The sequence below is a fragment of the Pinus tabuliformis genome, chromosome 6, assembly GCF_031772625.1.
Source record: "Pinus tabuliformis cultivar Carrire ecotype Pingquan chromosome 6, CPIR1, whole genome shotgun sequence".
Taxonomy (NCBI): Eukaryota; Viridiplantae; Streptophyta; class Pinopsida; order Pinales; family Pinaceae; genus Pinus; species Pinus tabuliformis.
In genome coordinates, this window is record NC_142292.1 from 1,720,676,172 (window position 1) to 1,720,701,212 (window position 25,041).

The 25,041-nt window shown below is 37.5% G+C and overlaps 1 protein-coding gene across 6 annotated transcripts in view; it reads right to left on the reverse strand.

Moving 5' to 3' along the window:
• NUP155 (nucleoporin 155) overlaps window positions 1-25,041 on the reverse strand; it is a 228,102-nt gene that overhangs the window by 32,809 nt on the left and 170,252 nt on the right. For 5 of the 6 annotated variants that reach the window (XR_016260091.1, XR_016260090.1, XR_016260092.1 and 2 more), the window contains exons 12-13: window positions 921-1,249; window positions 691-802 (exon numbers count right to left, since the gene is read on the reverse strand). Coding sequence is in view for 2 of the 6 variants with exons in the window: in XM_089429643.1 (XP_089285769.1) it covers window positions 694-802; window positions 921-1,249 (438 nt within the window). In the remaining 4 variants the exon portion in view is untranslated. Of the gene's footprint in view, window positions 1-372; window positions 526-690; window positions 803-920; window positions 1,250-25,041 lie in introns of those variants that run through there. The other variant, XM_089429651.1, reaches the window with a different exon arrangement.

The following is a 25,041-nucleotide window of genomic DNA, read 5'->3' on the forward strand; positions in this document are numbered from 1 at the left end:
GACGGTAATGGACGTTCAGTAAATTCACAGCGGACGGACGACTAAGCGAAGCGAGAACACCATGTGTAGGGGACTGAGCTAAGCTCTGATACCAAATGGAGCACAGACAATTTAGTTCTACAAATTAACAGCTGATATATTTATATATTTTATTAGAAAACAATATGATGAATTACAAAGGCAGGAGGCCCTGGCTTAAATACAGCCTGGGTGTCTTTACATGAGGGGGCATGATCTTTTGATCGTGCACCTTACTTTAAACATTAAATTAAAATAATTTTATACATAACATAATATTTGTTAGTGAAAATGTACCAAGCAACAAAACAAGACATGGAGATGTGACCAACAAATAAAAGAAGACTTCAAAATTCAGGAACAGCTAAAAATGCTGACTTTAAGGAGTTCTAATGACTGCTATTTGCAACTGCCGACTTCTTTGTGTAGGGAACATGAAAACTACTATTGTTAGCAACTGACGGCCACACAATGATCACTGACTGATATACAAACAATGGGCACTACCTGATAGACAAACAATCAGGAATTATAAGAGTCAGCACTACACAAGAATGTTTCTCTTACGAAATTAATATGACCAACAGATTGTAAAAGACTAATAATCTACAAAAAGAATATTCAAACAAGGTAAGCTAATCCGATTCCACAAAATCAATATTTTACACTCACAAACTAGAAAGTGGATGACCCTAGCAGCATATCTTCTAGCTCCTTGAAGCCACGATATACAGGTTCAGTATGCCCCTGTGACAGTGCCAATCTACGAACCTCTGTCATATACCTGCAAAATTAATTCATCACTAAACTTAACCTTAACAGAACCAATAAATTGCAATCAAAGAGTCATATGGCCATGAAATATGAAAAAAGAATACTACTTGTAACATATTTCTACTAACCTGGTTGCTGCACTTATGATCTTGTCTTTTATCCCTTGATTAATAGAAGCAGTTTGCTCAGACGTTAACACCCCTCCAAGAATAAGAGAAGCACCAGTGGCACTTGTGCCCATTCTCTGTGCAAGGGCTGAAAGTGTCCACTCACGAAGAACTGTTAATACTGATCGAAGAAGTCGCAGCCGAAGTGCTGGTGATGGCAAGATTGCTCCACTAGATAATAAGCGATCATATGCACGATGTACAGCCTCTGCTGCTCCTTTACATGCAACAAGTAATGCCCTTGCAACATCCTCATCTCCAACAGGTTCAAGTCCTGAAGTAGTCCTTTCCTACACAATGAGAAGCATCATAATTACAAGGTAAGTTGACCTTCTTCATGAACTTACCTGCATAAACCTTGCAATAAACCAACAAAGCAAACTTGAAACTTCCAAGAAACAACCCTGAACAAAGCAATTTTACAGGAAAGGAGACAGATTGCCTGCATAGTTCCATTATTCAGTCAGTGCAGTTATTCAGCTCCTCGAATAGTATATCCAAGAAATTTAAAAAGTTTTCATCTAAATAGATCTGGAACCTAATTCTCAGCAGTGAATGGAACACATTAAATGGGACAAACTCAAATCTGGGAGCATGCTATCAATTACTCCATCAACCATCATGGGAATGGTAAAGAAGGGATATCTGATGTCATTCTGATTGTAATGTATGAGGCTTCTAAAATATAGTAGAATCAACCAACATTTACCTTCCCTATCTTTGGAGCATATCTGATACCTATAAAGTTCCACTTCAAGAGTTATTTGTTGTTAAATTTATGAGGCAGCTTCGGAAAGAATTTCCCCTGATCCCCAAAGTGAAAATTCAAATTGATTGGCAAAAGTTTTACTTTGAAAATAATTAAGAAGTTGTCTATTTGAATTATTAATTCCTCCCACCTAAGACATTCAAAGTCGGCTTCAATATGTAATTGGAGGGAAATCTTTCAACTATGACAAAGCACTATATATACCCCATTGAGGTGCTCGTCAAAAGTGCGAATTTTGATTTGCAATTTCGGACGGCTACCTCAGAAATTTTGGATGACTCTTCTCTGTGCATACTTCAGTAATTTCGGATGGTGTTCTCCGTGATTCAATAACTCTACGGTTTGGTGATTTCCTCAAGATTTGGATGGCTTTTATTTTTCTGTGGTTCGATGACACTATGTCTCTGCAATCTCGGTTGGTCCAGAACTCGCACTTATGGCACTGAATGTCGCTTCTCATCAAATCTGAATGGATATCTCTGTACAACATTCTTTGTATGGTAGCATCATGACAGTGTAATTTGTTCAGCTTCTCCAATATATGACATCATCAGTACACCATCTCAAGATATGTAACTTCAGTTCGTAATTGGTTTCATCAGGCTCTCTGCTATGGCATCATAAAGGTCCTTCATTGACATCACAGGTATTTCTATTGACAACGTATGTATTTACAGGGACATCAAGATCAGTGGTATCACTTATATTTAGTATAGTATGGGCATCTCTGCATTTTTGTGCTTGATTTAACCATGATCTGAGACCTTCAATCTGGCACCATGATTATATAGCATCATTATCCATTCTGATCTGCTTGGCATTACAAGATCACGGTCATGAAATATATTGATCCTCTCTTGGTTATCACAGTTGCACATCACTATATCTCTGTTACGCAGTTGCATCCCAGTTTGCACTCCAGTTAGTACTCCAAAAGTATTACTGTTAGTTCAGAGTTTATAGCACTACAGTTGTACCACCAACGTATCAAGCAGAATTGGTATGGCATCTTTACAGTCTAGAGGCAGTGAAGATACCTATATGTATGACATGTTATTGATGATAAAAGAGATTTGTTCACAATCGAAGATGTGAACAAGTTTGTTGACATTTGTAACTTGTATCTCTTTGTTGAACTTTTGATGACAGACTAATTGAAGAAGAAGAATTTGGAAGGGTTTTCCCATTGTGGGGTTTTGCCCTGGTCTCTGACCTAAATTCTGGTGTCCTTATTGTCTCCGCTTTTCTTCTATCTGGTCCTTACTGTTACATTGCATGGTTGTTATAGGTTTGAGAAAATTTAAATGTCTGCATAATAATAATCTTCAGCTAAATGCCCTAAAATTAACATGGTATCAGAGCTGGGCTGAAGGAAAGCCTGTGAGAAAGACAGCAGTCAAGGAGTTGCAGGAAACCCTAGGGACCCTTGATGATTAAGGTTTTTGAAAGGAAATCTTATGAAGTAACCTTGACTGGAAATCTACATTTGAATATTTTTGAATATGATCAGTAATTAAGAAACCCCAGTTGGGCCTGTTTTCAAGAAAAGAAATGGTACAGTAGTTGGACCTAGGAGAATCTATGAAATCAGAAGAGCACAGCTGAACCTTTTGATAGCTTCTTGGTTGATGAGCCTCAGTATCTCTTGACTGAGATGATTCCTGGACTAAGAGGGAGCTGGTATCCTTCTCCAAGATAATTTGGAGGTGTCTATTGAAGGATTGTTATGGCACATAGTTCAAGTTCTTGTAGAGGTTCGTTGTGTCTTGTCCAAGGCTACTCCAGCATCAAGTTCAGATTTCTTAGAGGATTATCACGACACTCAAGCTCGTGGTACCCGTTGGTGATTTCAGTGGATTCATTGAAGGCAGTATGGCAGATAACAGAACCTTATTAATCTCAGTTAGGAGTATAGTTCGGATCACCATCTTAGTGCAGTCTTAACACAGCTTAGAATATTGTTATGTTACTGTGGTTATAATATGTCAGAGTCTCTAGATAATCTGAGGACTAGTTCTAAGCATACTGTGTAACAGGTATTGATATCAGAACCTTTGTATGACTATATTGTCTAATATGGAAAAGAAGAATGTGTAGTCCGGGACTCATGGGTAGTACCCCTCATCTGGCCAATGAGTTGGGAAAAGAGGACAGGGACCATAGCACTACAGATGGATGCATCGTGTACTTCCGTACTCCCTATGTCTAGGATTCATGATGTTCAATAGCTTGATCACTAAAGATCAAGCCTGGTAGGGGTTCTACCCCTGGACATGAGGATTTGCCTCTGTCATTCTTGGTGAGGGTGGCAGGGTCTTGTGACCCACCCTTTTTCGATCCCCAGAGTCTGATCCTTGCCCTTGCAGTAAGTTGATCTCGCCTATTGGATAGAGGGTTGAGCTGGGCTCCTCGATGTGGTTCCAAGTTCAGGGCTCCCTAATATTGTTCTGGATTAAGCTAAGCTCTCTGATGTTGTTGTGGTTTGAGTTGGGCTCCCTTCTGATGTCATATTCTTCTTCTTCTATTAGATTCGAGATTGTTCAACAAATGGAGATGAGCCGAGACATGATATGCCCCGATGATGATAATGAATTACCGGTATTGATTATTGGATATAGGGTGGAAGTAGGATGTTCCCCTATGATGATTAATAAGTTGAGTTTCTCTATGATGGTTCTTCTTCTTTAGCTAATGATCGAGTTATTTTGGGATATGATGGATATCTTTGATATGTCTTCGAGACTAGTAGGATTTGGCGGGCTGATCTCCACTACCTTTGGTTATGGATTCTTCTTCCTTTCAGTATGAGATGGGTATTTCTATGATACAGTGGTTTGTCTTCACTGGTCTAAGATTTGCATTCTTGAGACTCGTCATGATGATAGAAATTCCTCCCTAGCTGAGAGGGAGTGTTAAATTTATGAGGCAGCTTCAAGGAGAATTTCCATTGATCCCCAAAGTGAAAATTCAAATTTATTGGCAAAATTTTTACTTTGAAAATAATTAAGAAGGTGTTTATTTGAATTATTAATGCCTCCGGCCTAAGACATTCAAAGTCAGCTTCAATATGTAATTGGAGGGAAATATTTTATTTTTAAAATTCAAATTTAAAGGTTGGCTTCAAGGTCAGCTCACCCAAGAGATGCGACCTTTCAACTATGACAAAGCACTATATATACCCCATTGAGGTGCTCCTCAAAAGTGCGAATTTTGATCTGCAATTTCGGACAGCTACCTCAAGAATTTTGGATACCTCAATAAATCGGATGGTGTTCTCTGTGATTTGATAACTCTAGGGTTTGGTGGTTTCCTCGGGATTTAGATGGCTCTTGTTTCTCTGTGGTTCAATGACACTATGCCTCTGCAATCGCGGTTGGTCCAGAACTCGCACTTATGGCACTGAATGTCGCTTCTTTGTATATCTGAATGGATATCTCTATACAACATTCTTTGTATGGTAGCATCATGACAGTGTAATTTGTTCAGCTTCTCCGATATATGACATCATCAGTACACCATCTCAAGATACGTAACTTCAGTTCATAATTGGTTTCATCAGGCTCTCTGCTATGGCATCATAAAGGTCCTTCGTTGACATCACAGGTATTTCTATTGACAATGCATGTATTTACAGGGACATCAAGATCAGTGGTATCACTTATATTTAGTATAGTATGGGCATCTCTGCATTTTTGTGCTTGATTTAACCATGGTCTGAGACCTTCAATCTGGCACCACGATTATATAGCATCATTATCCGTTCTGATCTGCTTGGCATTACAAGATCACAGTCATGAAATATATTGATCCTCTCTTGGTTATCACAGTTGCACATCACTATATCTCTGTTATGCAGTTGCATCTCAGTTTGCACTCCAGTTAGTACTCCAAAAGTATTACTGTTAGTTCAGAGTTTATGGCACTACAATTGTACCACCAACATATTAAGCAGAATTGGTATGGCATCTTTACAGTCTAGAGGCAGTGATGATATCTATATGTATGACATGTTATTTATGATAAAAGAGACTTGTTCACAATAGAAGATGTGAACAAGTTTGTTGACATTTGTAACTTGTATTTCTTTGTTGAACTTTTGATGACAGACTAATTGAAGAAGAAGAATTTGGAAGGGTTTTCCCGTTGTGGGGTTTTGCCCTGGTCTCTGACCTAAATTCTGGTGTCCTTATTGTCTCTGCTTTTCTTCTATCTGGTCCTTACTGTTACATTGCATGGTTATTATAGTGTTGAGAAAATTTAAATGTCTGCATAATAATAACCTTCAGCTAAATGCCCTAAAATTAACATTTGTCTATCTATATATCTAAATTAGAGTTTTAGGAACTGTCTCCCACCCCACCCCAAGGTTCAGAGGCCGGAACCGTGTACCGTGCCCAAACCACTCTTGGAACCGTGTCTCCTGAATTTTGGAACTGTGGTTCCTCAAATTTTGCATGGTTCCTCAAATTCAACCCAAATTTGAAACCACTGACCATTGAAATCTGAAATCTGCAATAGGAAAAAATAAAGGTTGTTTCCCTAAAGCATGTAAATTGTCGGAGCAATTAATTGTTATATATGTGAAATGCTGTTGAAATGAAGATAAAAATCACATAGACTTAAAGAGGCCTTTAAGCCCTTTCCAACAAGTATTTACTTGCCTCCTAACTCCTCCTCTTTGAAGAGAATTTGAATTTAAAAGTTGGAAAATACCTATTTTTTATCTCTGTCAAGTCAGCCTACACAAAGATCAAGCTGGTCCCCTCTCCAACAGACGTGTCCATTCAAATGATCGAATCAGTATAAGTATGCAATTCTTCTCCTCCATTCGAACTCCAACTCATTCAAGCACAAGACAAGGAGTTTGGTCTGTAGCAAGAAGAATTATAGGTTCATATCTCATGAACCTTGTGGCAGATTGAAGAAGATATACCTGAGTTTTTGGTTTCTGGTTTTTATGGCTCTTGGGATATAGTTTGTGGTGATGTATTGATCAGCTTCTGAAGTCCTTCATTTAAAGCTAAACTTGGTCACCTTATAACACTAATCACAAGTCTTTTAAGAGTGGAATTTCGGCCTCTCTACATATTCGGCCTTCTTTTAGTAATGTAGCAGACTCGGCCTCCTACAACTCTCGGACCCTCCAACTCTGTAAACACAACCTCGTATTGTGGCTCAATTGTAGCTCCTCAGACTGTGGCAGAATTAAAACTCAGACTCTGGCTTCCTTGTAGTATTTCAGAACTGAGTTTGTCGATCTTCTTTTGAGAGCAGAATCGGATCAATTTATAAACACATTTTGATCAGTCTATGAGCTGGATTTGGAGCAAAGTTTAGACCAATTTGAGAGTAGACTTGGAGCAGTTTTTGTATCATATTTTGAAGTACTTTGAAACCTCTCTTTTGTGGACAAACTTGATGTTTTTAGAGCAATTTTTGAAGATTTTTCTAGCAGCATCTTTGTAGTGGTTTGTGAAGAAGTTTATTGTAGCAGAGTTGAAGCCATTTCGATGATATTCTGAAATAGTGTTTGAAGTCTTAGAAACAGTTGAAGGTTCCTAGGAGGATTGGAGTCCTTATTTTGAACAAGTTGATGCTCGGATTTGTTAAGAGGGTTGGAGTCCTCATTTTGACCAAGTTAGTGCCTAGATTTGTGTTCAAGTATTGGAGTCCTCATTCAAGGCTGGAGCCTTGAAGAAGTCAGAGATTCTATTGCACAGGTTGGAGCCTGAATTTTTGTAAAAAAGGATTGGAGTCCTCACTATCTTCATCAATAAAATTAGATTTTGTCCTCTATTTCTTGTGTTTTGGTTTAACTTGTGTTAAAAATCTTAACTGACATAATATAACAATTGAAAGAAATACTTATTCACCCCTCTTTCAGTATTTCCAACAATAAATGATTAAAACAAAAAAAACTACTAAATGCAAGACATCTCCACTATTTCAGTCAAATAATATGCAATAATTGCACACAGTTTAACTCTGCAATTGTTTCAACCTAGGCTACTTGGGAGCGGGAGCGGAAGCAGGAGTGGGGAGTGACATTTTCGAAAGCTTCTGGGTCAAGAGCGATTTTCGTAGCAAATTTTAAAATTTATACAACATATTTTTTATATATTTTGATGCATATATGTCAACAAAAGCATGTAGAATGATGAATTAGTGATAAAAAAACATAAAAACATGGATTAAACCATATAACATCATTCATCTAGTAGTTATAATCTTCATCAACCACAAGTCGACAAATTACAAGTTCTCATTCATATAGCATGTAGGGTGCACATAACCAAAATAGCATCGAGTGCAATCCATCTCTGAACCGAAAACACATCGACAAATAGGCTCTAGATGGCCTCTAGCATCGAAGAAAATCATGCTACAACAAATACCTACATATCATCAAACTCATTGCCTATCTTGGGATCTTAGTCATTAATATCACCCTCTCAACATAAACATAAGATAGAAAAAACGTAGCATGTCAAGCCAAGATTTTGTTTGAGTGATAGGTCACGATAGAGGAGTTCGACAACCAATGTCCCTAGCATCAAGGTACATAGAGGGCTTGGTGCTCTTAATTAAATACAAGTATCATACCCTAGTAGATGACAAAATCCAACGGAAACATTGCAATCCCCCCAATCCTGAAATCCTAAAAAATGGATAAGTCTGCTGGATTTTGAGTGAGATCTAAAATTCTACTTTCTCCCTATGAATCCAATGAGGTTGGAACCACCCTCAAACATCCTAAGCCATTTCATGGTAAAGTGAAAATTTTAAGTAACAGGAATAATTTAACATTACCATGAATTGCATATCAATACTAGGTCCATAAGCTTGAATATTAAGCTGTCCCACTCAAAAATTCGTGTTTCCAACCTTCAATATGAATTTAACATTAACATGAATTGCATATCAATACAAGGGCCATAAGGTTGAATTTTGGGAGCACATTCCCTAAAGAAATTTGCGCTCCCTGCCAATTCAGAAGCAAGGTTCAAAACTAAAGCTCTGGAGCACAATAGTAAGACAACAAGTCACAGCGGCTCCTTGGAAGGTTTCTTACTGTCACAGCAGCTCCTTGGAAGGTTTCTTACTGTCACAGCAACACATGGCAAGTTTTATTGCTGTCACAGCAGCACCCAGCAAGGTCCAATGTCCACTGTTCATAGTCCAGCAGTGCCCAATCTCCACTATCCACTATCCACCAACACCCAACAAGGTCAATTATGTTGAGAAATCTAGGGCATCAAGATTAGGTGATTTCTCTATTAATGATAACTACTTGTGAATGTTTTTTTATTCTTATATTAGGATCTTCTTTTACTTGTGTTATTGTAGTGTTCTTATTCATCAAACAGTTATCAATGCATAAACCATAAAGAGACAAGAGACACACAATGTAGGCTATCATCCAAGGCCAAAACCTCTCCCAATTGAGAGGAAAACCCAAACGAATTCTTCTTCTTATAGAGACTTCAATTGGCGAATACCTATGCTACCAGATCCGACAGAGGGAGAGCCTAGATCGCTGAAACCGCTGGAATACAGCGAAAATACGCCAACTGGCGGATTTGATTTTCATTAGAAACAGCTCCTCGTCACAGAAACGGATCCAAGGTTATTTGTTGGAACCCTGCGTAAATGACACTCCTTGTTGGAACCGCCAAATCAAAACTCGGAAATCACAGCGAAAGTGAAAAGCTCAGACAACGGAAATTAGGTTTTTGACTCTTGAGTGAAAGTCAAAAGCAGCAAGCTCGTTAAACTTTAAAAGTTGATGGTCCCTCTTTGTCTCATTGTCTACACCCTACACAGGCAGAATACTAGAACAGTGAACTCAGCGTTTGGCGGTTTTTGTTGTGCGTTTGTCGTGACTCGCTTAGTGGCTTTCATTTACTACAAGCACCCTCGTTTACCCTCATCGTTTGGTGTTTACCCTCATCGTTCGGCGAATCGGTGTTTGGCATTTTTTGTTGTGCATTTGTCGTGACTTGCTTGGCTGTTGTTGTTTACTACAGGCACCCTCGTTTACCCTCATCGTTTGGCATTTACCCTCATCGTTCATCATTTGGCAGTGATTGTTCGGTGTTCATCTTTCTCCTTCGATGTTTGGCTCGACCGATGATTGTTCTTCAGATTTCATCATTCGGACGATGAACCAGACCAAGGTACCGTCGACGCTAAACAGAGAAAAAAACATTAAAAACACCACTTTGCTTGGAAATTTTCTGGGTTTTTTCTCCCAAATTTTTTACAACTCTGAGTTTCTTACACTTTGTGACTCCAGCCTTGCCAAGTTTTTCACCAAGCCATTACCACTCATTAGTCATTTTAGGGATAATAGTTTATAAATTGAGAGTTGGTCCCTACGCACACAAACTTTGAGCAGATTTGAACACAATTTCTACTGTGTCGGTGCTTCAACAGAATTATTGTGTTGCATTATTGGAATAATAGTTTGTTTTTATTTTTTCATTGTTTTTTATTTTATTTTATTTTTGTATTTTTGATGTGTTTACTCCTATTTTCAATTTAGCCATTGAGAACATGCTATATTAAATTTTAATGTCTCATTGAAAGTATATTCTATCATGACCTTATATCATGTGTTAGATGAAGTATACTTTAATTTTTAATTGTGTATTAATAATATATTCTAATTTGAATTGTATATGCGGTAAGGTAACTTATAGACCATTATCATTATGGAACCATCACAGCATGCGCAGAGTGAAGGGGAAATCATCAAAACAAACCCAAAGTCTCCTCTATGGAGATTATTGGAAAAAATCCAGGAGCTGGTTCATTTAAATGGAAGTGAAATGAATGTCAACATATCAAAAATGGCTCATATACTAGAGTTAAGGCCCATCTCACTGGTCAAACTAACACAGGGGTGCAAGTAGGTACCGGGCCAAAAGATGCAAGTAGCAAACCTGACCAAGGTTTAAGTCTTGAAAAATGAAATTCTATGCATCTTTGCAAGAAGTTGCTGATAGGAAGCTTGCTAAGGGAAAACACCATGTGCAAAGCTCTACAACTAGGCCTCCATTGCCATCTAGGCCTATTGCCACAACTAATAAAAGGCCCACTCTAGGCCCTCTTGAAGTGGTTTTCAATGATCAAGGTAGAGACATAGTCGATGAACATGTAGCTCGTTGCATCTATGCAAATGGGCTAGCATTCAATTTCGTGTGTTTCCCTTATTTGCAACAAATGATTAAGGTTGTTAATGAAGCGCCAAAAGGGTACAAAAGCCCTGGATATGAAACGGTCTACACAACTTTGTTGGCATCAGAGAGAAAATCCGTGGATAGACAGCTACGGGCAATCTGGGATACATGAGCAGAAATAGGTGTGTCCATCATTTCTCATGGATGGAGAGACCAAAGAAACCGTCCATTAATTAATGTTGTTGCAGACTACAGTATGCCCCCTGTTGACCACTCCATGTCAACTACCCCATAGTTGTACATTTTTAATCACATGGATTTCCATCATGTCTAAGCACTCAGATGATCCACAGATTCATACCATTCTGCATTTTGTGATGTAAATGATCCTAGTAAGACAAATGTATGTAACAACCTAAGTAAATTTATTTTTCTGATGATGATTTCTATCCTAGGAGGTTTTTTGTCCCACTGATTCATGTGTGTTTCTAAACACAAAAAAACGGTAGAGTTTTTCCCTCTAGCCTCACCCCAAAGCTAGAGTGGATTTTGTCATCAGGATTTTAAATGAGTCCTAGTGTTATTTATCGAGTCTCTGTAAAAGTGATTTGGGAATAATTCTAACTATTTGATTAGATTATTCTATTACAAGTCACTTAGTCTACTAGATCATATTTTGTGTCGCAGAAATGGGTAAATGTTGAGGGTCTATAACGAACGTGTGTTCCCCCTGCATGGGTTAGAAATGTAATATTTCATCTAATTAGTCAATTAATTAAATGCTCTAACTAAAATAAATTAAAATGCTAAAGCCAAAAATTTAATTAATTTAGGTCCTAGGAAAAATTAAATTCTTCAACATTTAAAATTCGTGGGTTTTAAAGTTTTTAATTTTTGGAGGTCCCTGGCCAAGGGAATATTGAAAATTTCAAGATATTTTGGACCCTTGGGCCATAGTAGTTAAGTCAAAGTCAATTTTTTGAAGTAATTAACTCAAAATAATTATTTTGAGTTGATTGAAAAAAAATTAAAAGTGAAATTCGAATTTCCTCAAAAAGTTACTTTATTTCAACGGTGATGATTAAAAGGTCATTTGATCTTCATCAACGGTTGAGATTGCTTTGACGGAGTTCAAGCAAACTAATTGTTGGAGAATTGATCTATAAATCAGAGGTCTCTCTCCATTATTTGGATCTGATTTTCTTAATCGTGTACTTGCTCTAAGAAAACTCTGGTAACATTCTTATAGTTAATAAAACGCAAAGACTTTGGGGTTTTAGACCGTGGTGTTCCTCTTTTAGATTTATGTGGTAATATTGCTCTTAATAGTCTGTTGCTTTTATTTGTATTTGTTGGATAATAGCCTTCGAGGATTGATCTATGCACAAGTATCTTGCACAAATTTTTGGAGTTTTAAAATATCATTATGATTTAATAGAAGTAGCAAGTATCTCTATTTCTTGATGATTTTATGATCATTTTGAATCTCTATTAATCTAACAATCAGATCTAAGTGTGCAAAAATTATCATTCAAGATTTGAGTGTTTGGGGAAGTCCTCATCTAGACCAACTGACTCTCAAATTACAGAATCTAAAAAGCCTGTTGTTTTTAATTCCTAAAGTCATCTTACAAAATATTTTATTTGTGGGGTTTTTCTTGGTCTTCTGCCTCTTTGAAATTTCCAGTTTATTTATAAATTTGTGCAAAATTGTTTAGATCTGGCTAATAGAGAGTTTTGATCTGTAGATCTGCTAGATCTGTAGAATATTATTATATATTTGTAAATTTCAAGTTTTTTTAATCATTGGGGTTTTGGTTATTCATATTTTTGTATATACATGTTTTGGGGTTTTCTATCTTTTGTTTGTGCAAGGACAAATCTGAAGATTGCAGGTGATTTTTGTGGATTCTAGAGACAGATTAGGACCCCGGAGGGCATCTCCATTTTATGTGCAAGTTGAAGAGAAATTTCAGAAAGATCGTGGGAAAAAAATTTTAGGGCCTTGAGGCCCTGCACTGGCCATCTCCATCCCCCTTGCTCCCACTTCTTTCCTTCTCGACCCTCCTCCTTCTCCTTTGCTTCCTCTCCTCTCTTTCTCGGCCTTCCCTTCCTCCCTTCTCGGCCTCCCTATTTCCCTCACCCTCGGCCTTCACTCTCGGCCCTCACCTCCAGCCTTATGGCCTCCCCTCACTCTTAGCCCTCACTCTCGACCAGCCCTCGACCCTCATTCTCGACCTCCCTCCTCCTTCATTGCCCTGTCTCCCTCTCCTTCATGGGAGCCTCTTCTTTCTCGGCCTCCCTCCTTCCTCTCGGCCTCCCTCCTCCTCATCCTTACGGCCTCCTTTCTCTTTTTGGCCTTCCTCACTGCCCTTTTATCCCTCACTCTCAGCCCCCTCTCAGCCTCTCTTCCTTCACCATAATTTTTTCACTAATTTTTTCCTAAAATATTCCCTAAAAAATTTTAACAAAAATTTTCTCAAAAAAAAATTCTGAGTTGGCTTTAGGAGATCTTTAGTGACTTGGGCAGCTTATCTCCAAGTATCTTCAAGCCCCTAAGGGCTAACTGGTGCACATCGTCCAAACCCTTACTCCATTTCATTTATCTGATTGAAAGCAAGACTAATATTGGCATAAAGTTTCAATTAGCTGAAGTTTAGTTTGCAATCCTTTTACTACAGTATATTTCAGAAATAGAAGTTATCTTCAGTAACCTTTTGCATGCTAATTGACAAATTTCTGAATATTATTTCTCTGTTTTTCAGTAATTTATTTCTGAGTTTTAAGATCAAAAGCATCACCAGATTGGAAATAGTTAAAACTCAGAAATTTTCTGAACTTTTAGTTATTAATTTGTCATTTGAAGTTTATGTTGTTACGCATAGAAAAAATCTGAATCTGCATGGTTATAGGACTGTTGGTTTAAAATAAATTGCTAGCATTGAAATTTGTTTTAAGAGAAGATTAATGGCACTGATAATTCTAATTGTTGTAATCTGAGTTCTTAATTTAATTTCTAAAGTACATTTGCTTTTACATGCCCATTCAGTTAGTATTAACTTAGTTTTACTTATGCATCTAATGATCTCTGATTGAGTACTTCATACAAATGGATTTTTGAAAATAAAGTGTTTTATTTCCAGCATTTTACATTGGTTTCCTATTTGTGTTTTCAGTAAGTACTTGTGCAGACTTCATATTTTACATTGTTGTTATAAGTATTTGTTTTCACATTAAAATCATTTTTCTGAGCCTTAGGTTAAAAAACACTCAAGACATATTTCAGAAATAATTTTAGGCCCTCCTTTCGCCATCACATCATTTCACTTTGCATTTGCATACTAAGCAAGTACTTGCACATTAAAATTTCACTTCCAACCATAAGCTTCATTGATAGAAACATTAAGGGATAAAAATTTAGAACAAACATTTAACTAAAATTAACCAAGTCCCTGCATTTCACATAGCTTTAAATTTTGCATTTGCATATAAGGTGGTCAAATCGTTCAGCAACAGTTTCCCATCCATTACTTGGACTTTATTTTCTTCGCAAGATAGTTGACTCCACAAGGCACTCATATCATTTTTCTCAAATCTAATTGAATCCTTCAAAATCCTGCACAATCTAAAACAAGTATTGGTTGCTTAACTGTGTCTCCCAGATTGGTTGGTTCCCAACTTATCTTACCTCATTCCATTTCCATAGGGTCTACCCCCTTTAGTCTGTTATTGAGAGACAACTCAAACGGAGCGATTGGGGATCAGTGTGACAACCCCTGATCTGAGCCGTTTTTGCAGTGCCTAGACATTCTATGCGACAACACCCCTAAAGGGCAATGTTTTTGAAGGTTGTTGATTGCAGTGGAATAGAGAAAGATACATCTTTCATATCCACAATTCTTAATGATGCAATAGAAAGTGTGGGGCCACATAATGTTGTCCAAGTCATTATTAACAATGCACAGGTTTGTAAAGTTGTAGGTTTGATTGTGGAGGGTCGATATGATCACATATTTTGGACTCCATGTGTCGTACATTCATTGAACCTTATGCTTGCCAAGATTGATGAGATTGAATGGATTAATGAAATATATGTAGCTGCAAAAGAAATCCAAAAGTTCATAACCAATCATTCAATGTCTCAGGCCATTTATCGGGGTTTTGCAAAATTGGAGCTATTGAAGGTACTATTTTTTTAATCAATATTATTTGTATTGGAAATTCTTAATTTTAATTACAAATTTATATATGATTTCTCATTTGAGATTTGACTTTTTGAAACTTGTAGGTGAGACAAGCATTACAAGCAATGGTCATTGACTCTCTTTGGGAATCATGGAGGACCTCCACTTTTAATAGAAGGTAAAAAATCAAGTCCATAATTCTTGATCATGCATGATGGGCCAAGGTCAAATACCTTTTGCAATTTACTGAACCAATCTTGACCTTGATCAGAGCATTTGACACAGATATAATTTGCTTGGGGTTATTTTATGAAAAACATTGATAGTATGTTGGAGAGGATAAGGGAAATTATCAGGGCAAGTGAAAATTTATGAAACATTCTATTATTTAGTGAAGGACATAGTTACAAAAAAGTGGAACAAAATGACCACACCATTACATCTTTTGGCCTATGCATTGCACCATAAATATTATCATTCCAAAACTTTGTCTTTACCTGGTAGAACAGTGCCACACAAGGATTCTGAAGTGGTACAAAGATACAAGACAGCTTTGAGGAAACTTTATAGAGATACGGGATTTGCAATGGAAGTACACCAACAATTTGGAGGATTTGTACAATCTACTAGTAGTTTTTCAGATCCAGTAGGTATGGATGATCGAGGACACCTTGATCCTTATTACTTGGTGGGCCATGGTGGGGATAGCATTCATCTCTCCACTCTAGCCACCAGGTTGTTATCAAAGGTTGCTAGTTCTTCATCAGTTGAGAGGAATTAGAGTACATATGGCTTCATCCATTCAGTGAAGCGAAACAGGTTGGGAGCGAGAAAGGCTGAGGATCTTGTGTATGTTCATTCCAACCTCTGTCTTCTATCAAATGTTGAGCCAGAGTATAAAAAAGGTTTGAGCAAGATGTGGGATATGGAGCCTGAGATCTCTGACTTGAACCTAACACTGAATATCATGACTCACATCAACCTACTTGAGGATATTGTTCCACCACCAGTCCAACTTACTGATGCAACTTCATACATTCCAAGACCCCCATCATCTATTCATGACGTAGAGTTGCAATATGTAGAAGATAATGCAGATCCATTTGAGGATATGTAAATGTATTTACTATTATCATTTATGATATTATCCTTTTTGTTACTTTGTATGGGGGAGGATGCATCATTTCAGTGTTTCAGTCTTCATATTTATAATATATCTAATGGTTTCAATTCTAAAAGTGTTTAATGGTTTCAGGGAGTATTTGATTTGAACTCTAAAGTGTTTTTTTAAATTAAAAAAATATTATTATATTTTAATTTTTGTACTTGCCGAATCAAGATCCTGAATTTTCAAAAAACTAGCGAATCTAGATCTGTATCTGTATCTGAATCCTGGTAACTTAGATGAATACCAAGACCAAGACCCTTGACCTATTTGTCACTCCAATACCAAGACACAAAGTCTCCTTGATGAGATCCTTCTTGCTTGAGTCAATAATAGTCAAACCTCTGCTTCTTCCTCCTTCTTGACTACCCTTCAAAATTCGGCTTCCTTCTGCTTCAAACCTACACCCTATTTTGACCTCCTTGGAAACCCTAGTTGCAGCACATGTGAGAGATATATGGGGATTCAACTCCTTAATCTCCTTCGCTTGGATTGAATGGATTTCTTCTTCAACTCAGCGTGATGAATTGACTTAAATCCTTCTTGATTCAGTTTCTAGCATAGAAAAGAAGACTTCGACCCTTTTCTACAGTGGTGACACTCTTTTCTTCGCACATGTGAGTGGAGATCAACCATAAAACAGTCCCAAACAATCTCGCTCTTCCTTCCTTTCATTGGCTACAAGACTTCTTTCTAAGTGTTTCTCGCACTCCTAATTGCAGACTTGCTTGACTGAAAATCTCTACCTCAAATGAAAGCCGAGCTGCCCAATTTATAGTGGTTTGCTCATCAAATAAGCCGACTTGAGTGAGGGTGAGCTGACATGTCCTTTGGTGAAGATTATTTATTCCATCTTGCAGCCGACTTGAAAGAGATGTTTTTGCTTGGTATTGGAGGGCCTTCTTATTCTTTTAATGACTCATACAAAAATGTAACATGCCCAAGAAGGGTCCTTCATACATGACATTGACTCAATTTGACTTGTATGACTTGATGACAAAAAACAAAACAAAAAAACTAAAGGTTCTCAATGGGAACCTTAACTAAAATAAGATTCCTTGATCATGAAACCCATGATCCAAGTACTACAAATATAATTTTATTTTCTTCACTTTACATCAATTACATAAAATCACAATTACACAAGTCATTATGAAGACCAAACCTAGTTAACTAGGGAGGTATTCATAATGGTACTTGGACATTCTCAATATGAAGAATTCTCATAAGAAAAGATGGATTGGTAACCCATTTGTATAGCATCATATCAATCAGCATTGTCACATAGCAAGGCCTTGACTAATAGCTCTATCTCTCCACAAGATTTGAGCTCAATGCTGGCAAGACCAATGATGTATAGACACCCTCATCATTGTCTCTCACGGAACATACCCCACCTAGGTTTTCAAGGTGTGTTCCATCAGGACTATTCTTATCTTGGATTCCCAATCCTCAAAGAATATCGGTCCTCTACGACTACTCTTATCTTGGATGCCCTAACTCATCCTCAAAGAGCATCAGATGCTAGATGTTTACCCAATCCTCAATTTTGTCTTCCCAAGTGAAGACAAGAATAATGTGTCTATTTCTCCCTCTTGATTAGGGAGGACATACCTATTCCAATGAATGAATGTACTCATTCCTACGGAAGAAATGTACCTAAGCTCCCTCTTGGCTTAGGAATTTTGCTTACAAGTTTCTACCAAGTAAGAAACGTGTTTCCAAGCTCCCTCTTAATTAGGTACCTACAGCAGCTCCTAGAGATGATGGGACAACCAGCTATTTCAAGAACTCCTTCTTGCGATGTCATGAATTTCTCTTCTTTATTCAAGAGTCTCCATGTTTTGGGACTTCTTCGTAGGGCCACAGAGTCCAGAACATCCATCACTTTCATCCATGAGTCAGTCATTGCATTATTCCTTTCATTGAAAAGTGATCCATCAGTTCCTATTTGGCCTTCCTTCATGCCATGTTGCCTTCTTCATGTCATGTCTACTTAAGGATATTTCTTCCTACTACATGGACATTAGTGGTGGAAGATATCCATAGTTCTTCCCTTGGAAACCCTACATAAGCCTATGCAGATATCATTCAAAAATAACGGAATGAATATTAATCAAAATTACATTTGTGATGGCCTTTCATCTGTTGAAATTTCTAAGTCTGACACATCAGAAATCCCTACTACATTATCTGGTTTATTATCTCCTACTTGTTCTTTTCATTAACAAGTTATTTATAAATATAAATACCAAAAATAAACACAAATGCAATGTTAACACATATACAGATCAGCAACTAAAATAACTGAGACAACCACACAAGGGACACCATTATTTTTGGACAATCGTCCCCAGAAAAACCCAATGTGGGAAAACCGGTGTAGCAGATATGAGAGTTTTATTATTATGCGGTTTTTGAATACAACTAGGGTGCCAGAAATGGCTCACCCAACAGAGAATGCCCTCGGCAATAGTACCTCTCCTCGAAGACAGATATTTCGGTTGATCAATCACCAGATGAACGACCCCACAACAACAATGGCAGCTCCTTAGCTGGACAGCAAAGGCTGCTCCAAGCTTCTCTGTTGCTTTGCGTTACTCTATGGGGAAAGTGTCACCCTTCACGGCTCACCAGCGCTCAGTCTGCCCCACGAAAATTCTCCTGGTGTTGCCTCTTGGCCCTGCGTCAGATCTGCTAGCCTCTATGCAACTACTAAAGCCTCTGCGTAACCCTCAGACCCTCTATGTCACCCACGTTGGCCTTTACAGCCTCTAAGCAGCTCCCAGCTGCCTCTGGATCAGCCTTCCCAGGCTTTGTGTTGTCTCTTTGGGACTATCTCTGCCCCTCTGCTATGTATTCTCGGCCTCGTGCCGAACTGCCCCTCGCTGCAATAGATCACTAGCTCGATTCTCTCAGCAAAACCCCACTCCAGAAAATCGAACTGACTGATCAATATGGTGTATCTCCAACTGACCCTCAAGCCTCCTCTTATACTTTTCTTGTTGAGTTTTCAACGACCGAGATTAAGTCCCTAATCAATAGCTAAGATTAGATTTGGCTTGATCCATGTCATTTAGAACATTCTCACCCAATTTTATATTAACACCCATTAATGTTTTAATTTTCCTAAGTTTAGACTTAGGAACCCCATTAAAAATATTAATTATTTTAATATCTCTCTAACCAGGTGGAATTTCCCCAAACCATTTCTGGGTCTTAGAGATCTTATGTGCCTTAGCCTCTCCACTAATTTTCATGGCTAGAGCACATCCGATGCTACCACAAATCAACATCATCATGACATCTTCAAGTTTGCATCAGCATCCTACATACACATTGACACATCTCCCAAAGATATATATTGTCAAGGGTCTCTTTCTTGTTCAGACTTCATCAGAGTCAACATATATTTCATGGAGATATCCTAGTCAAATCTCTCGGTTCATGATCTCTTCCTTTCTTTCTTCACACATTTTCTTCCCATGAACTTTTAATTAGAGTTCCTCCAATCACTGTCAACCACTTCATATTTCATATGAGGACATATTATGTTGATTTCATCTAGACAATTTGTGACTCATGCTTTCCTGCATCCTTACAAAGGGAAAGATCCCTTTCTTTTGATCATGATCTTTGAGATAGAGCATTTATATATGTTACCTGCAGCCATATGACATGACTCTTCAATATCGAATATAAGCATACATACCTCATTTTCCTTTAGGTCATCTAGACTTCCTTCAATAGCTTCCTTAACTGAAGGAACTTCAATCCCTTGATCTGCATCACTTCTTTTGTCATCATGCCATCTTCCCATGAATTCCCATATGATGGAATTCTTGATGAAACCCTTGCTTCCTTTTGATTGGTGGACCTTCCAATGAAGATTCCAATAGAGGATCTTGAGTATCCTCATCCAGTCGATGTTTCCTTTTGACAGATGTATGATGAGCCTTGTACTAGATGACCTTTTCTTTCTTTCCCATAAGTACCACCTTTGTTACTAATGAGGTTTTCAAGAGCTATTTCCTTCCATGGGTGACTGCCATGGACTTCAATTTCAACCATATGTCATGATTCTCTATGATGATGTCACGAGCTCTTGCTTTCAATGCTTTTATGATGCCATGATGCATCCCATCATTTTTCTTAGTGAATCATGATAGCCATATCCTACAACCTAAACAATAAGAACGGGATTTTGAAATGAACTTAGGTGAGGAAGACTATCTCAGTCATAGTAGAGATCTCTTAATTCCTCTTTCTTGGACTTCTTCTTTTTAGCTTCCTCCACTTCTTCAGTAATATGGGCTTCTTCTCTACTTCTTTTATTATTGTCCTTCATGAGCTTAAGACAATCTCTTTTGTAATGCCCATACTCTTGACATCCATAGCATTGAATCTCAGCCATGTCCTATTTTCTTTTTCTTGTCATTATAGCATAAGTTTGATTTTGCTCACCTGATCCTACATCAGATTTTGCCTTTAGCCTAGATTCTTCAATCTTGCACAGCGACCATAGATCCTGGAATAGAGTAGTTTCTTTATTTCCATAAATACTTAAAGTAAAGTTACCCCATTCCTCTGGTAGTGCATTTAGTACAATTGTAGCCATTTCTCTATCAGACATGACTTCTCCCAGATCTTGAAGTTGATACCTGATTTCAGATATCCTCATAAAGTATGAGGCTATTCCTTCTTCTCTTGACATCTTTAGCTTGTAGAGTTCTTGCCTTAATGAGATGACTTCTCCTGCAGTGCTTACGGAATACAACTCTACCAGTTTGTCATATATCACTTTTGAAGTTTCTAGTTTCGATACATATGGAATGAGAGAATCCTTGATGGATTCTATGAGAATCCTTTGAGCCCTAACTTCCCCTTTCATATATTTTGCAAGTGCTTGAGCATCTTCCTTTGTTGGTTTGGTGATAGATCCTTTGACATGTTCCATAACCTCATTTTCAATGAGATTCAGATCTGTCATTTTCTTCCATTCAAAATAGTTTGAAGCCCCAACCAATTTGTTGCTTTCCTTGCAAAAAGACATTTTGACAGATTCAGATGTGGACATAAATATACTTACTTGATAGGATGCTCCTTCTTGTTGCTTCCTTGATGTTGATGATGATATAAGGGATAGAAAAACTTCTCCTTGATGAAGATAGTTTTCTTCGAGAATGATCCTTAATCCCACAGAGAGGGAGATCTCTTTGTATCCTTTGATGGTGATGTCTTTGTTGATGAAGATCAATGATGACTTCTTGATGATGTCTTCAATGGTAAGAACCTTGCTTCAACGAGAGGGAGATCGCCTTAGAATCTTGATGACACCATTCTTGGTCTTGCATTTCTAGAAAGGAATTTGATGTATAAGTCCTTCAACTTGAGTAGGGTCTTTGAGATCTCTTGAGATGGCTTGATGTTATGAACTTAAAATCATAACAAGTAAATAAAATATTAAAACATTATTTAAATAAATAAATTATTAATTACAATCAATAAATTAGCAAATAATTAGTTAAATGAAGAGACATCAGTCCCCAAGGGACATGTCTCTCTGATTAGGCATGGCCAGTGAACTCCTATTTAAGAAGCACCGCCTCAGCCTTGTAAACATCATTCAATTTTTATCAATATATATATAAACATATTACATTCAAAATTACCTGGTGTTTTATTGTCAGTTTACAACAAACTAAACAGTTATATTGCTAACAGTGGTATCAGAGCACTAGTATAGATTTCTTCAAGACTTCTTTCTAGTGTAGATTTCTTCTTTGCTCTAAGGTTTTTGATACTTATTTTGCAAATTTTAACTTCAAGATGATCTTCTAGATTCGCTTTGATGCCTTCCTCAAGATTTGATCCTTCAGTGTCCCTTGATAGGATGCCCTTCGTTGACTTTGTCACCTTAACTCTGATACCATAATGAGAAATCTAGGGCATCAAGATTAGGTGATTTCTCTCCTCATGATAATTGCTCGTGAATGCTTTTTAATTTGTAGATTAGGGTCTTCTTTTACATATGTTATTATAGTCTTCTTCTTCATCAAACAATTATCAATGCATAAACCATAAAGAGACAAGAGACACACAATGTAGGCTATCAGCCATGGCCAAAACCTCAACCAATTGAGAGGAAAACCCAAACGAATTCTTCTTCTTATAGAGACTTCAATTGATAAATATCGAGACCAAGACCCTTGACCTATTTGCACTCCAAGACCAAGACACAAAGTCTCCTTGATGAGATTCTTCTTGCTTAAGTCAACAATAGTCAAACCTTTGCTTCTTCCTCCTTCTTGGCTACCCTTTAGAATTCGGCTTCCTTTTGCTTCAAACATGCACCCTATTTCGGCCTCCTTGGAAACGCTAGTTGCAACACATGTGAGAGATATATGTGGATTCAACTCCTTAATCTCCTTTGCTTGGACCGAATGGCTTTCTTCTCCAACTCGGCTTGATGAATTGACTTAAATCCTACTTGATTTGACTTCTAGCATAGCAAAGAAGACTTCGGCTCTTTTCTGCAGCAGTGACACTCGTTTCTTCGCACGTGTGAGTGGAGATCAACCCTAAAACAGTCCCAAACAATCTCGCTCTTCCTTCCTTCCTTTCGCTGGCTATAAGACTCCTTTCTAAGTGTTTCTCGCACTCCTAATTGCAAACTTGCTTGACCGAAAATCTCTACCTCAAATGAAAGCCGAGCTGCCCTATTTATAGTGGTTTGCTCATCAAATAAGCCGACTTGAGTGAGGGTGAGCCGACATGTCCTTTGGTGAAGATCATTTATTCCATCTTGTAGCCGACTTGAAGGAGATGCTTTTGCTTAGTCTTGGAGGGCCTTCTTATTATTTTAATGACTCGTACAAAAATGTAACATGCCCAAGAAGGGTCCTTCATACATGACATTGACTCAATTTGACTTTTATGACTTGATGACAAAAAGACAAAAAAAAAACAAAGGTTCTCAGTGGGAACCTTAACTAAAATAAGATTCCTTGATCATGAAACCCATGATTCAAGTACTACAAAAATAATTTTATTTTCTTCTTTACATCAGTTACATAAAATTACAATTACACATGTCATTATGAAGACCGAATCTAGCTACACTTTTCAACAAATTACTCTATTATCCCTCTTCCAGCAGCACCTAGCAAGGTTGAAAAGACTCTCTCAGCATCACATAGTCTCTCCTCAGTGTTTATATGAGTCAACTCTTCCCAAGTTCTCATGGTGGGCAAGTGGAATAAAGGCAAGTATGCATAAGTTTACAGATATTGCTTTAATGCACTATGGATGCCATCTATATCTTGATTTATGTACAACTAATGCACGTTTTCGTATACTTTGCAACTAATTTGACATTATGGATGTATTTTTTGAATATAAATGCAATAATATATATATATATATATATATATATATATATATATAGATACAGACTTCAGGTTGCTTTGCTTACGAGTATTTTTGGAAAATGATGCTTCAGATGCTTTGCTTCACAAAAATGCACCCACTTTGTCGTCGCTTCATGCAACATTGATCTACATAGATATACAAATAGAAAGACAGACATATAGAGATCACAAGAAATTATAGGCTTTCATCTTTCCAGCGCCAGAATCCAACCACCTATTAAAATGCTATTATCAGAGTCATATCATCATTCAATCATTGTTGGCCTTTCTGGAAGAATAGCATGGTAAACAAAATGCATGGGATAGCACTAGGCATATGTGGACAACGATGGGATCTGGCAAATCAAGCTCACTCTAGAATAAATCAACCGGGGAAATAAAGATATTTGGAAATATTGTTTTACAAGGATCTTTTACAATTAGTCAGTGACACATAAATGACATGCATGTTACTAAAAATGATAAAAGTTTATGCAAGTTTGAAATTCAAAATCAAACAAAGGACCCCTGATGACAACTCAATCACTGGCATAGGAGAAGAGTAAAGCAATAAATTATGGAAGGAAAAAGGTAATGATTGGCCTTGATGGAGATTCTTTTCAATGATCGGTAGAAACTTGAGTCGTTTTGTTTTATAGTGTGTTCAACCTCTGCACATGTTGAAATAGTCTTTTCAATTTAATCCAGAAATAACAACTAAGTAGGATGTTGACTATCCAGGTTGGTTATAATGCATACACATCAGACGATAGTATGCATTCCACTTATATACATTCTACAGTCCTTTTGGTCTACATTACATATTTTTGCAATGACAGAAGGCAAATCCACATTAATTGGCATTAACAAGAATATATCTAGTTTAAGATCCATAAAAGAGAGAGAAGGATCAAATGGAACTACCAGCAAACCCTAAAACCTGCAATAAATGAAGAAAGTAACCGCTCTAGCGCAACACACTCCTTAGTGAGAAAGATGCCTAACACAAGTCTGATGAAGGGAGAAATATGCAATAATAGCCATTATAACCCCAAGTGCACTAGAGAGAGAATAACTAAGCACAAGAGAAAAATTAAGCCATGAACAATAGAAAATTCCAAAGATATAGGTGTCCTTGGGCCAAAATAAGATTGATAAAGGACAAGGTCCATAGGTCAAAGAACAATCAAGATAGATCACAAGATGAGATTACAAATGACACCTGAATATGTATCTATACACAATCCAAGAGGTAGGGCAACCCCCCACAATTGCAAAAAGAGTGGTTATGGGCCCACATAACAAGTTGACTAGGCCAGTGGCCAGCCTTAACCAAAACCTAGTATTATAATAAAAGCTTATAGGTTGCCGTT